The following is a 15,366-nucleotide window of genomic DNA, read 5'->3' as shown; positions in this document are numbered from 1 at the left end:
AACGCACAAGTGGCACAAGACAGCCCATCTTCAGTCACATCATGGCGCGATATGTCTTAAATGCGCTTTCAACATCTCTTGAACTACCACCTTACTCTAAGCCAGTTTGAATGCATTATCAGTTTTCACTGAATTATGTGTTTCATTATATTCCAACCACCATGCCAAGGTCACACTCACAAAACCAGCCAAATGCACACCTATATTGGAGCATTGCCTATGTTCAGTTGAAAACTTACTTCCTTCTGAGATACTTTAGCTTCGCCGTATTCCGCCGTAGGTACCAGTTTGCATTATTCAAAGCAAGCGTGGAGAAAATTCCCTGCTCCTTCCAAAACTGACAAGTCACCTAGCAATTCCAGGAATTTAGACGTTTCCCTTGACGGTGGACCCATTGGTTTTCATAAAACTTGTTTGCGTGTGTGTGCATGTTTGCTTATAAACACACACACACACATACAACTTAATTAAGATGGATGGAAAAGCACTAATATACGATATTATTTACTTTGTAAATTGCTTGACTTTTTTCCTGTTCGCTTACAGGCCCCCTCCGCAGGCTTCACATATAAATCGGCGATGCAGGAGACGCTACAAAGAGTGCACACGCATCTGTTCCCGTCACTAGTTGTCTCGATTTTTAAGTGGAGAAAAAAAAATGCATTTACACTTGGGTGTGTCAACTGGGTGGTATATTGCTATGAAACAGGGACGCCAATAAAGAAGAAAAAGAAACTAGAACCTGCCTTGCGTAAAAGCACGTGGAACCAAACAAACAAAAGAAAGGCATCGGAATAGGCAAGTGTCGGCGAAATACGAAACTATGGCAACGGAAGGGTGGCACTTCATACGCGGGCGTCGACAGTGGTAGACGCGGAACGCCGCACGCTCGCCCCGAAAAAAAGAAAAGGGGTCATATATACATAATAAAACAACACGGAGGCATCGACGACGAAGCAGACGCCCTGATCGACGTCAGCGTGACGTCTGCTATGCGGAAGCGACAACTACCCGAAGAGAGGAGGCACCACTGCGGATGAGGGAGAGAAGGAGGAGGTAAGGGAATGCGAAGTGGGAAACAAACGACCGATACCCGTACGGAATGGGGAAGAGTGGGGATTCGGCGACCGAAAACAACAAAAAAGCGCGAGCGTTCCGTTTTTGTTATTTCTTTCTTTCTTTTTTTTTTGTAATCTTAGGAACTTACCACCTCCATCCTTTCTTCTTTGCACGTTACCTCCGTTTCGGTTGCGTAGCTCTCCACTTTCTGCCCTTGAGGGAAGCGCACGCCTTTTTTTCCCTTTCCCCACCGCGGCCCCGACGGGGGAAAGGAGTAAGCCGGTGGGGAGAAAACGACGAGGCTTTAGGGAATGAGGGAAAGGTTGGGCGCACGTTAGGCTCCCGGCGCTTCCTTCATCCTGTACCATTGTCCAGGCGCTTTTTTTCCCTTTTTTTTCCCTATATCGGACCCCTTTCCTCTCTGCATACCTTATACCAACGCCTCATCGGCACACCCTCCCCTTCTCTTTCTCACCGCTCGGGACGTACCAGCTCGCCATCCATGGGCCAGTCTTTCCTTGACCCCGTTCGATTCTGGGACGTACGAAAGGGTAGGAGGGGGGGGGGGGGGGTAGGGACATAATACGGCGGAGATGGCTGCAGCACGCTCAGCGCCCGCCCTGATTTCGGCGCGTACACCGCTACGACCGGGGATTCGAGGCCAAACGGGACAGTCCGGAGATTCTCTTTCGGATCACGGAAATGGACGGAGCCGACAGAGTAGGCGACGTGCTTACGAAACCGGGTTTGATTTAGTGGATGAAGGGATCAAAACTAGAGATTTACGAACAGGAGAAACAACGGAAAGGCGAGCGCTGGCAGCATCGTCTTTATAGGGAAGCGATACTCTATAGAAGCGATTACCCGGCCTGCCGTCAAGCGGGGATCAAAGTCTTTTATAAACATCTTTAGGCTTGCTTATCTGCCACTGTTTCCGATAATGTTTCTGTTGTAAACTCTGCATGAAACGGGATTTTTTTTTCAGCGAAGAAACGTACTTCCCAATCTGAGTCATTTGAATTAGTAATACGCTTAGCACATCATATACACGTATGTTTAGACGGTGGAAATTGATTGATTTATTGGTCGAACTTAACGTCCCAAAGCAGCACAGAAACTATAAAAGACATTGCAGTGAACGGCTCCAGATTACACCAGTCCCGATAAATGCGAGAACACGCCTCAGATAATCTCTTTCAGATAAGCAATTCGGGCACGAACCGAGCCAAAAGAGAACTGCGACAATCGACTAATGATTTTTTTTTTCAAACAACCCAACGAAAGAAGTAAGCCCAAACTGGTTTGTAAGAGGCGGCAATGGTCGCCGTGGTACACACTGGTACACATGCGTTTAAAAAAAGACAAAAAAAAGGAACTGATGAAAGCACACACATGCAGGCGCACAAGCACCGTTCTCGAAACGGTAGACCTAGACGGCGGCGCCTGAAGTTGAATTAATCGAAGACAAACGACCTCGAGTTCACGGTAATATGAGCATGAAGGAATACCACAGCGAGCGCATTAAAAAATGAGCCGGCTATAAAAAAAGAAAGAAAATGAACCACAGCAGTAAACAGGCGAGTCCTGCTTTCTCTTTTTTTTTCGTCTTTTCTTCAATCTTTTTTTTTTTCAGTATGTGTTTTTGTATGCGTGCGTGTGCGTGCGTGTGCGTGCGCGTGTGTGTGATAAATCGGGAACTCCACTCCACCCGAAAAAGCGTCGAGAGACGTGGAACAAAAAAAGTGCGCTGGCATGAACCGAAACAACAAAAACAAGATAAACAAATATTAAAATAATAAACAGAAAGGGGAATGCGGCACGAGAAAGGCTGGAACGGAATGCGCATGCAAGACAGAAGACTATAGAGGTGCACGAAGGAGTCGGAGGATCTGCACAAAAGGCTTGTTTGGAAGCGCACTGCTTCCTCTCTTTCTTCGCATCTCAACGACGGGCTCGTTAGAGCTGGCCTTCGGGTTTTCTCTTTCGGCGCCGCCTCTAACCACACCCGCCAAGGCCGCGGTGAAGCGGGCTCACCATTCATTCAGACAGCGAAGCGTCCGAAAGACGAAAAAGGGAGAGAGAGAACTGAGTTGTGTGATCTGCAATAGGAGCAATGCAGTAAGCTTCCCGACAACTTTCTTTATTTCTCCTTTTTTTTCTATTCAAGGAGCATCTCGTTTTTTAAGTCCCCCTTCTGCAGTTTGCATCTTAGTCTTTCCCCCGCAACGTGTACGCGCCGTAGCTGAAGATCATCATAATCAATCGTGATAGCCGTCATCATACGCACTGTATGCAAGAGCGTCGGAGCGGAAAGTGTTACGGAAGGCGTGAGCGGCAAGATGCCAGATAAAGAAGGCCACTGAAGAGGACAGTTGCGATATCTTTCGTAGTCTGTTTGTATGGCCAGCGGAGAAGGAAACAAACAAACGCGAGGATACAAACGAGGAAAAAACGAACAAGCGACATCTGCGCAGGCAAAAAAAAAAAAAAACAAAAAGTTTCCGAGTGTCAAAAAACAAAAGCAACAGCGACATTTGGCGAGACGACAATGACAACGACACGACGTCGGCATGATGACAAAAAAAAAAAAAGAACGACGGCTAGGGTTGCGTGTTATCTTCGACTTGATGATTGTTAAGCGCTGAGCATACCTTAATCGGTGGTTCATTCAGCATTCGTGTCATTACCGCGCTTAATTTTCCTTGGCGATGAAAACGCGACAAAGGCATGACGATGACGACCGAACAAAGAGGGCAAGACGACGCCTTTATCGCTGATGCAAGGCGCAATTCTGGGTCGCGACAAATAGGTCTTTCATATCCCCTTCAGTCAGGAATTATGACCCAACTGTCGATAAATGCATGAAATTTACATAATGTTATGCCAAGAAGCGGCAGACGCCATTATAGAGCAAGTCAAGGTGGTAGAACGACTCTTTCTGCTTTTTTTTATGAGTCACCGTAATTACAGAGCGATTAGGTATCTAATTATTGTGCATTCAGTAATGATACGTTTCTTCATAAAAAACAGAATTGAGTCACTAGCGCAAATTACTTGCACAAGTTAATTATTGGTAAAGCAGTGAAGGTACTTGAAGTAAGCATAACGTTCAATTTACCCTAAGCTTAATTTTTGTAGTTTATTCCTTGCCACAACTGCACAGAAATGGGGAGAATAAGTCGCGTCCACAAATGTGTACACCGTGACAGAAGGGCATATCCGGCGTCTTTTTTCTGCCAAGGTAGGATAACGAAAAAAATGCAATAATTATCATTGCCAATTTAATAGCATCTCCAAGAAACGTGAGGGAAAAAAATGAAACAAGCAAAGCGGCTTAGTGACAGCATATTCATAGAAAGAAAGCACGTAACACGGATTCCAGAATAATACGCCAAACCAGGGGCACGCACTTACGCAGTATAAGAGGGATGTCGCGAATTCACCAGCGGTCGCGATGTTGCAAACGTCGTGCCTTTATAACGAGGTTCTAGTCAAGACAGTCAAGACGGACGCCTCGGGTATGAAACGAAGCGTTCGGGCGCAAAAAAAGAAAAAAAAAAACACCGGCACGAGGAAAAAAACTGGGGAAGACGTACGCTGCCCGTAACTCACACACGACTCCCGCGCCCTTGCACCGCGTCCGCCCTGCGTAATCTCAGCCAGATCCTTCGCGGAGGCAAGAAGCACCAGCTGGGAAAGCTGGGAAGAGCGCGCAGCCCGCACCCTTCCCTTTTCTGGGGCATCAGGGATGAAAAAAGGGAGCCATAAGGAAGTACGCCGACGATACGCGCAACGGGAAGAGTGAAAGGCCGGCGATTCAAGTGAGGAGGACGCGAGCGATACGCGAGTGCGAGCAGTGCACTGCGGGCACCCGGGTCCATTCCCTCTTTCTCCCTACTCCCTACACGTGCGTGCGTGTGCGTTTGTCCGTGTGTGTGTGTGTGTGTGTGTGTGTGTGTGTGTGTGTGTGTGTGTGTGTGTGTGTGTGTGTGTGTGTGTGTGTGTGTGTGTGTGTGTGTGTGTGTGTGTGTGTGTGTGTGTGTGTGTGTGTTCGTGCGCGTTCGTGAACGCGAGATGGCAACGCATTCGAGCCAGTCTTGCGCGTTGCGCGTAATGCGCTCCATCGTGCAGTGCGGAGAGAGGGAAGGGGCACAAGGGGTCGATGGGGACGAAAAGGAAGTGCGCGAAAGGGAGAAGTCAGGGGTGGAGGTTCACCAGAACCAAGGCGGATCCCCAAACGACCCTCCGGGTTCACATCGCAAAAAAAAAAAGAAACTCCTTTTGGCCTAGAGATACGGCGCCCTACACGGTATACTCCCTCTCCTCTCCTCCCACTTTCCCTAGAACGGCGCGCCCCTGCGGCCGAAGAAGGCGCCAGCGGCGACGAAGCTAGGCCTCGACCCGATGGGTACCCCCCCCCCTCCTTCCCCCACCTCACTTCTTTTTCCTCCTCTACTTCTATAACGCGTCGGCGCCGGTCGACTGCAGTGCTGCGCACAGCGAGAGCGGAGTGGAGAAACGGGAAGCGAGGGAAGGAAGGGACCCGAGTACAACAGCGGCGCGCATCGAGAAGAAAAAAGGGGGCGAAAGCAAGAGCCCAGCTCGATGATGGGGTTTCGGCGACGCTCTTATCTCGCCGTCCGAAGACAATGACGGCACCGGAACGAGGTGTAGTCGGACTTAGAGGACACCGTGTCAAAGAAATGCGGTTCACTATGAGAAAAAAAAATTAAGGATCCTTTTTTTTTTCTCGCCCAACGGCTTTCTACTCCTACATGCAGCGCGTACGCAGCATTACTGCTACTCTAATAATTACTACTAGCTCACATTTTTAGGGAACGAATGCGGAGGCCTTCAGTAGTACACAATGACGAAAACTCGTCAGTTCATTTTCACTTCAAGGAACCACGGGGTGAATGAACAGAGCGAGACGAAAGAAACAAGGAAAAATGAAGAAATCGGACGAGAAAGGACGGGTCAATAACGGGGGCTGAGTACCCGTCTACATTAATGTTATGGATGAAAAAGAGGACGGGCAAGATGACGACGCTGCTCCTCGGTGTTCCCTCTTTACGAAAGACTAGGACGGCGCGAAGTCAAGAACTAAAGAAGAAGAAGAGGCTCCGGCGGTGATGAAATTAAGGGCGGTGATAAATTGGCATGCGAAGCGCGAACGGCAATTACCCGCAGCTCTGCGGAAAAACTCTCTAACCACCGTCGCGTGGTACTTTGCGTACGACGGGGGGGGGGGGGGGGGGGGCGATGACGGGCCGCGCATATATAGGGAACACTTCCTGAACTCACGACGCAGCGTTGCGGGAAATATTGGAGAAAGAGAACTTCGCGCCACGAGAGATGTGAGAAATGACGCTTAAAAGTTTAGGGAAGTGGAGGAAAGAGTACGCGCAAAGTTTTCACCACGCTACACGAAATTCGCAATAAAGAGACGGGAAAGCAATATCTGGATGCGAAAGAAAACGCGCGTACGAAAGGGGAAAAAACCGGCAGGGTGAGGACATGTAGCAACCGGATTTCGAAAGCAGCAGTCCATATATAAAGCGGGTTAGGGAATACAGTAGGGAGCATGGGAAGGAGGGGAGGATATGAACACCGAAAGGGGATGAACGGCGACCACCGAGGGGAATTTGCTGATGTGAGGAAGCATGCGGAAAGAGAGAGTTGAGAACAAAGCTTTGGAAAGAGAGTGTACGTAAAAGGGAACGTGGCAAATGAAACGATAAGGAACGTAATAGGGGATGCGGAGGACGGAGCCGCGCGTCACCATGAGGGGGCGCTAGGCACACGTTAGGGAGCATAGGGAAGCTATAGACGAACAGCGGGATTGTGCCATCCGAGAGAGAGAGAGAGACAGCGCACTGTTGCCGCTGCCGACAGCGTCATCGTCAATCATAGTTAAGCACCAGCAGCGCAAACAGCTATACCAGCAGGAGGCGTGCTGGACGCTCGTGATAGCAGCGGCCAACGGCCTTTTTCCGAGCCAGCGAAAGCGTATCCTTCATGTGCACCAGCGAAGAGGGCCGCATTTCTCAACGCAGCAGTCGTCGGCCTCGCTTCTAGGCTTACACGGTCTTCCCTATAGTGCGCGTTTTCGCGCCAGCGTTGCGAGCCCCCGGTCTGTCTCTGGCTTAAGCTAAGGCGCACAATATACGCTTTTCTACGGTTCTTTTCTAGTGTTCCAGCCGGACAGTATAAATATATATACACTCGCGCCATCGCCTATATCCGTGACGGTATAGCTGACTCGGGGTAAGCGGATCAAACACTGCAATCGAAATGCAATACCATATATCGCCCGGTACAAATCGATGCCGGACACATGTCGACGAGCCAATTCCGACCATCAGGGAGAGAATGCTATCTGTTCTGTTCCATGGGTCGAAATAGATAGCCTCGGCACACGCATTTTTCAAACGAAGAGTCATTTTATTCGCAATTCTAAGGAACCGCTTCGTTGTCATCTCCGACTGTCGGCAAGGGGTCGTTCTAAACGTTCTATATATTGCGCGCGATCTTATAAAAAAATATCAAAAAAACATGCGAGCGCGGTACGGCAAATCTATCCAGTCGGCAGACAGTAGATGTGCACCCCGTATGGCGGCTTCCTACCGTACTGCATTATCCGTACGGGTAATCAATACGCCAATCAATTATAACAGTGTGACTCGAGTCGCAAGGGCGCATCAGTGTACCCACGCCACCGAAAGCGATGCTAATCGGCTTTCGGTCCATGCGCAACACGAAAAGACAACTACGAGAAACTGTAGACGAGCGAAGGAAAGAAAGATCGGAAGAAAGTGATGAACTGACAGCACGCAATAAGCCCCGCGGGAGTCCAAAAAGAGGGCAGAAAACCGCACAACACTACGATAGCAGATAACGAAAAGAGAGAACGAAAGAAATTAGTATGGCACAAATCGGTAAACTACGCTTGTCTACGCACGCCTTGACATGCGTAGCTCTACACGCGCGACCTCATTAGGCTGATTGCCAAGCACTCTTTCTCCCAGCATCGACAAATGAGATGCGCCACACTATCTGCATCTGTAACCTATCAAATATGTAACGCGTTAATGCACCGGTGCCGTAGGAATTTTTCGCACTCTTCAGACTTCTGTGTATACCACCGCTGAGACACCGAAAGAAAGCTCGCGCAAGAACGGCACCTTTAAAAATTCTAAAAACTTCGAAGAGTTTGAAGACACGAACAAAGTACAAGAAGAGGTGGCACCGCAGATTTCCTCGCACACAACCTTCGCCGATCATCGGCGATCAGATTGAGCGCCACAAACTGGCGACTGGGGGTCTTCAAACTGGATTACCGGTTTTCACGGGTTTCGCGCTGGCAAAGCTGTTGCCCTTCATCGAAGCCCAAGGCGGCAGAGCTGAACAAGCCGCACCCTCTGCGCTCTTTTACTTCTTCAACATGCACCGCAGTCGTTGGCTGCTTATCGAATTTTCCTTTCGACGCTTTTCCATTTCTGAGAATTTTCCCGGAGGAGACTATACGTAAATGGCTCCGCGATGCAGTTTACTTTCTCAGTTGGGACTCCGTTCCCACTGAGAATTATATATATATATATATATATATATATATATATATATATATATATATATATATATATATATCCGCATGGTACCTAGAACGTATAGGCATAAACGCTTAACAAACAAGTAAGAGTTTTGAGCAGTTTCACTTCACCTTCTTTCTTCCGAAGGGTCTGGCAGTCGCACGAAGTACTTGGACTTTTATCTCTCTATTTATCGGGAAGTGCTGCGAAATTGCCAGTTTGCGGCAGTTGCGTCCTCACCTCGTCTAGCCTTTACTCGTGTGCCATATCCTTCTCTCAGTCTTACTTTGTTTCCTGAAGATCTCGGCCCTTCCGAAAAAGAAAGAAAAGAAAGGAAGGCGTTCTTCTCGTTAAAACGGGGCAGTCTGGCGACAAAGACTGTCTTCAAGGAACTATCAGTCCTTCCCAACCTCTTTGAAGATAGAATTGGAATATAGGCTTAGTATAGCTGTGTCACTTGGTAGCAAAAGCAAAATGAACGCAAGAAAGTAGGTTTTATATAAACTGCCGAAAGTACTTAAAAATAAAAAAGTGAGCAGAGCGCTATCTGTGCACTGTCTCTGTTCTTGCATTTCCACTTTATTCGTTCGTTCTTTTTTTTTTTTTCTTCCCTTCTTTTAGCGTCCTATATCCAAAAGTGCTAAGGAAAGGTCACGATGCTCTCAAAAGTACAAAACATCTCTTACCGAACCCATTGCTTTTACTTCGTTATCCAAGTTATTATTTTTCCTGCTTTCTATACAGTCAAGGAATTCTCCGCTCGAGTCCCCCCTTAGTCAAACAGATGCGATCCCGCATTATCTTCGTGCTTTCTGGCGGAAGTAATCACATTCTCCGAAAGAAGACAAATGAAAGAGAAAGAGACGGCTCAAGTGAGCTTCTTTACATTACAAAAACACCATTTGGACGGGATGCAGTGTTCCAGATCGCCGTGCCTGCTTAGGCAACTTCGCTGAAGAAGAGAAACGGTGCTATTCTCCTCTCCTCCTTTTGTATCGGCGCGGCCAGTCAGAAAATAAACGTCTCGTGAACTAAATCCCTCGCCAGCTTCGCTCGCGCAAACAGTTGCGAACCGTTCAAACAACACAGCTTAGTTGAAACAAGTCGTCCGTTAAGCGTATATAGGGACCCGTTATATGTTAGCACGGAAACGTGGGGTATGTGGAACGCTTTAGCAGAGCTTTACCGATGTGCTGTGCACGTGTACAGTAGGCAACGAAAGCTTTCGGGAAGCGGTTTCCACGCCAAATGTGAATGTCTGCTCCGTTAAAGCACGACGCTCTTAATTTATCGGATCACTGCGAAGCTAGGTCGCACAGGCTGCTGCATGCTGAAACTTTCAATTAGAGCCTACGTGCACGGACTTCGCGGGAATTCAGACATTTCGTAAATCCTGTGTCTCAAGTTTTTGTGGCCGACTGTACGATACCGATATTACCTGCCGCTGGAGAAGCAATAGCAGCAACGATAGAGCGGTCACGCTGTGCTAGGAATCTCTACAGTATTGTAGAAATAAGTTATCACGTTCCGCCTAATCTTCAAGCGTAAACGCATCGACAACAACGTCATTATTGCGAAGGAGCACTTGGCTTTTCTTTTCTAGGTGAGTCGTGCGACACATACAAAAAAAAAAAAAAAAAAGCTTCAGCTGCCCCGGCGTCACGATAGCTCGTGCCGGCGCTCACGAACGCGTCTGTTTGCAATGACGTCACCATGGCTGCCCTATTAGGACACCGGCACGTCTAGAAGCTGAGTAAGCAAGAAACGTGACATCACGACAGGCGCGTCATTTTTTGCGTCGACCGACAACAAATTCACAACAGTGATGTGGATCAAACGGTCACCGTCAAAAAAGCGAAACAACGTATGATAATAAGTGCACTGACGTCATCGTGGTCGCCATGTACTAGCACGGTGGGAAGCTGCGTCTGCGAAATAACGTTAACACTATCCGCAGTACACGTGCTCTATGCTACGGAAGAACTCGAATGGTAAGAATCAGTAAAGCGGCCACACGTGTATACTTAATGTATAGTCACTCACACTCGTCGTCGGTGAGCAGCACGTCCTGGAGCACAGCGTACTTCCCGTCGTCGCTCCGGAGCCACTGCAGTCGTACGACACACGCACACGAGACAAGCGGTTTCCATTCAGTATACAAGCACCAATACAGGCATCAGTGTCAACTTAGACGCTAGCTTCTGTCGAAACTTTCGTGTATCACACGTTAAGCCCAGGGGGGCCCCTGAAACGCCTCTCGGACCTGTCGTCCTCCTTGGACAGTGTACGTGTGCCGCGCGAAGGAAGGACGTGCAGGATCCCTAATATCACCGTGCCGACTCTTGTCTACGGACGAACGGCCGGTGCTATTGGGTGAAGAACCTTCTATAACATCTCGATACTAGTTTCGGCTGCTTGTCGAAGTGACATCCTCAACGAAGGAATCAAGTTGACAGCGGAGAACGACGAGTGTAGAGGAGCAGGACGAAGAGGAAGAGTAGAGTCGTTAGTAGTAGTAGTAGTAGTAGTAGTAGTAGTAGTAGTAGTAATACACCCATCAGGAAGATGCCTATAGGGTGGTTTTTCGTAATTTCGTCTTGCAAATAAAAGCTGTTGCAACTTGCTTCATACTACAACTGAAGAAAGAAAGAAAGAAAGAAAGAAAGAAAGAAAGAAAGAAAGAAAGAAAGAAGAAAGAAAGAAAGAAAGAAAGAAAGAAAGAAAGAAAGAAAGAAAGAGGAATTGACATGAAACCTGGCAACAATGCAAAATTTTTAAGAAAAAGAAAAAAGAAGCATCGTTAAACGTCAGTTAAGGTCGGCGCCAGAAATTCTTTGTACTGATGCGACGTCTGTGATCTTGGCCACCTCCCTCGCGTGGCCACATCCATCGGTGGAGCGCCTTGCAGGATAGATAAAAGGCTGTTTCAGGGCCCCCCTAGGTGCGGCCTACAATGAGTGACTCTGCGCGGTTTCTGCGACCGACTAGCTATTGCAGTGCGCTTCAATCGGCACCAAACTGAGCGCTATGCCGTTATACTGCAGACGACTTTCTTGACGCAGTTTTCGCGGCACGCGGACGACGAAGACGTCAACAAGCTCGGAAGCGGACGAAACAAACGAAACACGTGAACCACAATACGAGGACGGACGCCAAGGGGGACCACAAGGAAGGATTAAAAAAAAAAAGGCAGACATTCGCTCGATTTGCAGCGCTGATATTTTGCAAAAGAGGGCACCACAACCAACGACGACGAACAAACACTGTTTCTTGTACAAAATACCAGCGCAGTAAAGCGGCTGATGTCGTATACAAGCTAGGCCCAGTTGAAGTACTAATGCAAAAAGCAATCACAAAGCGAAGCCTTGAAACAAAGCGATTTCCTGAATTAATTGCGCTTCATGTCCCACTGCCTTATCAGATATTAAGTTGTATAATTAGATTTCGGAGATGCATATAGAGCGCTACTACATAATATGTTTGTTCAGTACAAAAGTATTCACGATTAAACAATCGGCGTCGCTGATCTTGAGTATAGTTACGTCCCCGTTAAACGTTAACCAACTAGCCCATGAAACTCTTCCGAGCTCTTAAATGCCGTCTCAGTAAAATAGTGCATAGGGTATATACGTCTCCTGTATACTAATTAAACGATGCTTGAATCACCGCACGACGGCGTATGACGCGGCGCAACCGAACGGCCAGAGCAAACCATATTTCGAGCTTTTAACTACTTTCGTAGAAAAAATAACAAGGAAAATTTAATCTCTAGAGAGACAGCGTCACCGCAAAGAAAGACGCGGAAGACTGCATGCCAGAGATATTCATTCCCTACGCGAAAGTCACGCTTCCGAGAGTATATCCCGATATTCATTCCCCAGTCTCTGTACTCGGCAGAATGTGCTCGGGGCATCATTGTTATACGTATTATCGCCAACTGCAGAGCTCTCGCCTGCCTGCGCGCTTCGTTAGCCAAAAGGCTTCGCGATGGAAGAGCAGACCACCGGCCAACGCCGCGCGCCGCTCATTAGACCTCGCCGTTCCAAGTTTCCAGAATCGATTCGCGCGCGGCCGCTGAAGGCGCGCTGCCACCGCTGCCGCAGCCTCTTTAGTGTTGGCGATCGTTGGGAATTTGTGTATACTGCGAGGCGAAGCAGTGCGAAAGAGACTCCGAGGGTTTTCGCTGCGGCTGACTTGTGTATATTTTGAAGGCGCCAGGCAGAGGTCGAAAGGCTGCTACACGACAAGCTCTTGGCGCTAAGATATGTACGCAGTCGAACGAGAGTTCGCGTATGTATCATTCGTGTGGCAAGCAAGCGCGAGGCTGCGCTGATCATCAGCCGGCAATAGGGTGTCTCGATGCCCAGCGCCGCTAGCCAGCAATATGGCTGCCTTCCCTATTTCCGATCGCGTGCACCTGTCCTTCCTTCCTATCTATATATCTATCAGATAAATCCATCTAACCATTCCGTCCGTCCGTCCGTCCGCGCGCGCGCGCGCGTGCGTGTGTGTGTGTGTGCGTGTGTGTGTGTGCGTGTGTGCGTGTGCGTGTGCGTGTGCGTGTGTGCGTGTGTGCGTGTGCGTGTGCGTGTGTGTGTGTGTGTGCGTGCGTGCGTGCGTGCGTGCGTGCGTGCGTGCGTGCGTGCGTGCGTGCGTGCGTGCGTGCGAGAGAGAGAGAGAGAAGAGAAAGAGAGAATCATTGGAATTTGGCGTTGCTGTTATAGTAGGAAGGACACCTGTAACAGCAACTCCAAACGTCAGTGCGGCTAATGTTTCCGGCCGTTGCTAAGTGTGAATGTTGGAGCCGTTGCTTTGAATAGTTTTCTTAACAGTGACAGTCCGGCCCTCGCGTGCAACAGCGAGCGCGGCGCCGAGTACTGCGATTGTAGCAGCAAATAACAACGACAATCAGCCGATCGATCGATCGATCGATCAATCAATCAAATCATTCAATCTTTATTCCGCACCCACTCCCTTCACATAAAATTCTACGAGAATAAAAACAGAACGCTATCGTAAAATCAAAAAGAGCCCCGCCACATATGGGCTTAATTATTAAGCCTGAGGAGGCGGTATCGAATCCCAGCCGCGGCGGCCGCATTTCGATGGGGACGAAATGCAAAGACGCCGGTGTACCGTGCATTGTGTGCACGTTAAAAAATCCCAAGTGGTCAAAAATTATTCCGGAGTCTCCCACTACGGTGTGCCTCATAATCATATCGTGGTCTTGGCACGTAACACCCCCCCAGCCCCCCACCCCAAATGTTTTATTTTTTATTTTTTATTGAATCCCGCGACACAGCGTTAAAAACTTCAAGCGCGAAATTAAACGTTGCTTCTGTGCAGTGTGAACTTCAGCCGAAGCTTGAAGCTGCGCACCTCATCGATGATGTCACTAGCGCGCGCGCGTGCGTGTGTGCAACCGCGCGGACGTCATATCCATCACAATACCGATAACAATCAGCACTATCGCTAAAAAAGATAGAAAAGACGAAGAAGGAAACAGCACTGGACGAACGAAACCAGCCCCGCACGGAAAGACGATAACCGTCAGCACACACATGACGCACACCAGCAAGAAACGAGAGAAGTTCCGGCGTCCGGATCCGAAAAAAGGAGCGAAGGCAAACAAGCCACACGAACGAGTCCTCTCCAATTATCTCCACGGCCAGCCCCCCGTTCTATACCCTCACCGGCTAATCGATGACACCCGGTCATATTTATGGCAAGCCCGGTTCTCGTGACAGCCACCCTTCCCTCCGAACCCTTTTTTTCCAACCGTCTTCGCCTCGATACCCGGAGATAAAAGAGCCCTCGCACAATACGGGCACGCAATCGCAAAACAAAACAACAACGTAAACGGAGAGAAAGAGAATGAGAGAGATAAAGAACCCAGGCGCAGCGGGCAATGAACAAGAAGTGGAGGAAAGGGCAAGAGGTAATGGCGTTTCGAGCGTGATTTGCGGCATCTGCGCGAGATGTGTGGCGTACACGTATTACATATATATCATCACGTCGCTATCTTCGTTGGTTTTCATTGTTTCGTATGTTTGTGCGGTTGTTTTTGCGGCGCCGGCGTCGATAAAGCACACGCGGCGCACATCTAGCCATTCTGGGAGACCCGATATATCGCGCCCCGCAGAAAGCGAGGGAGATAACCTTTTTCGCGGCGTGTATGGCGAAAGATAGCTCTAACATACCAACTACATACACGCTGCCGTCGCGGTCATTGCGGGGGACCGGAAGCCAGCTAGAACTCGCCATCCGAGCGGTGCACGCGACAATGCAGTCGAAGCCAGGACTTCAAGAAGAGCGCGAAGAAAGACCGAACCGCTGTACCCATATCCGTGATGAAAAGTACGCGGACCAGTAGCTTTGCGAAAAAAAAAAAAAGAAAGAAAGAAAAAGAACGCGAAATTCTCGGCAACTCAGACTGGAAAGCCCGAGTCTGACGAATGCACTGCGATGTTTGCAAATACCAAGTCTGCATTGCAGTCATCAGTTTCAGCTTAACAGGTACTGATGGACTATATAGTTGGTAATTCATTATTTCGTCAAGCAGCGCACAAAAAAAAAAAACGGACAAAAAAAATGGTGAGGACGTCAGAATCACTGCGATATCCTCCCGATTTCTCCCGATGCTGCTGAACTTAATTGAAAGGGTCTGAACTTGATCTCGTTGGTATGGCTTCATTACGGAGAAACAGCGCGAAAAAAG

At 48.6% G+C, this 15,366-nt stretch overlaps 1 protein-coding gene across 4 annotated transcripts in view; it reads right to left on the bottom strand.

Annotated features, from left to right (window-relative positions):
• LOC119465806 (adenosylhomocysteinase-like 1) overlaps positions 1-15,366 on the bottom strand; it is a 286,195-nt gene that overhangs the window by 177,596 nt on the left and 93,233 nt on the right. Inside the window, exon 2 of one of the 4 annotated variants that reach the window (XM_037726277.2) lies at positions 10,692-10,755. The exons of the other annotated variants lie outside the window; for them this stretch is intronic. Within the exon in view, the coding sequence (XP_037582205.1) occupies positions 10,692-10,755 (64 nt within the window). The remainder of the gene's footprint in view (positions 1-10,691; positions 10,756-15,366) is intronic. 4 annotated transcript variants of the gene reach the window in all.

Source organism: Dermacentor silvarum, chromosome 10 (assembly GCF_013339745.2).
Source record: "Dermacentor silvarum isolate Dsil-2018 chromosome 10, BIME_Dsil_1.4, whole genome shotgun sequence".
Classification (NCBI taxonomy): domain Eukaryota; kingdom Metazoa; phylum Arthropoda; class Arachnida; order Ixodida; family Ixodidae; genus Dermacentor; species Dermacentor silvarum.
The sequence above is the reverse complement of the archived record's forward strand: the minus strand, read 5'-3'. Positions and strand labels throughout refer to the sequence as shown.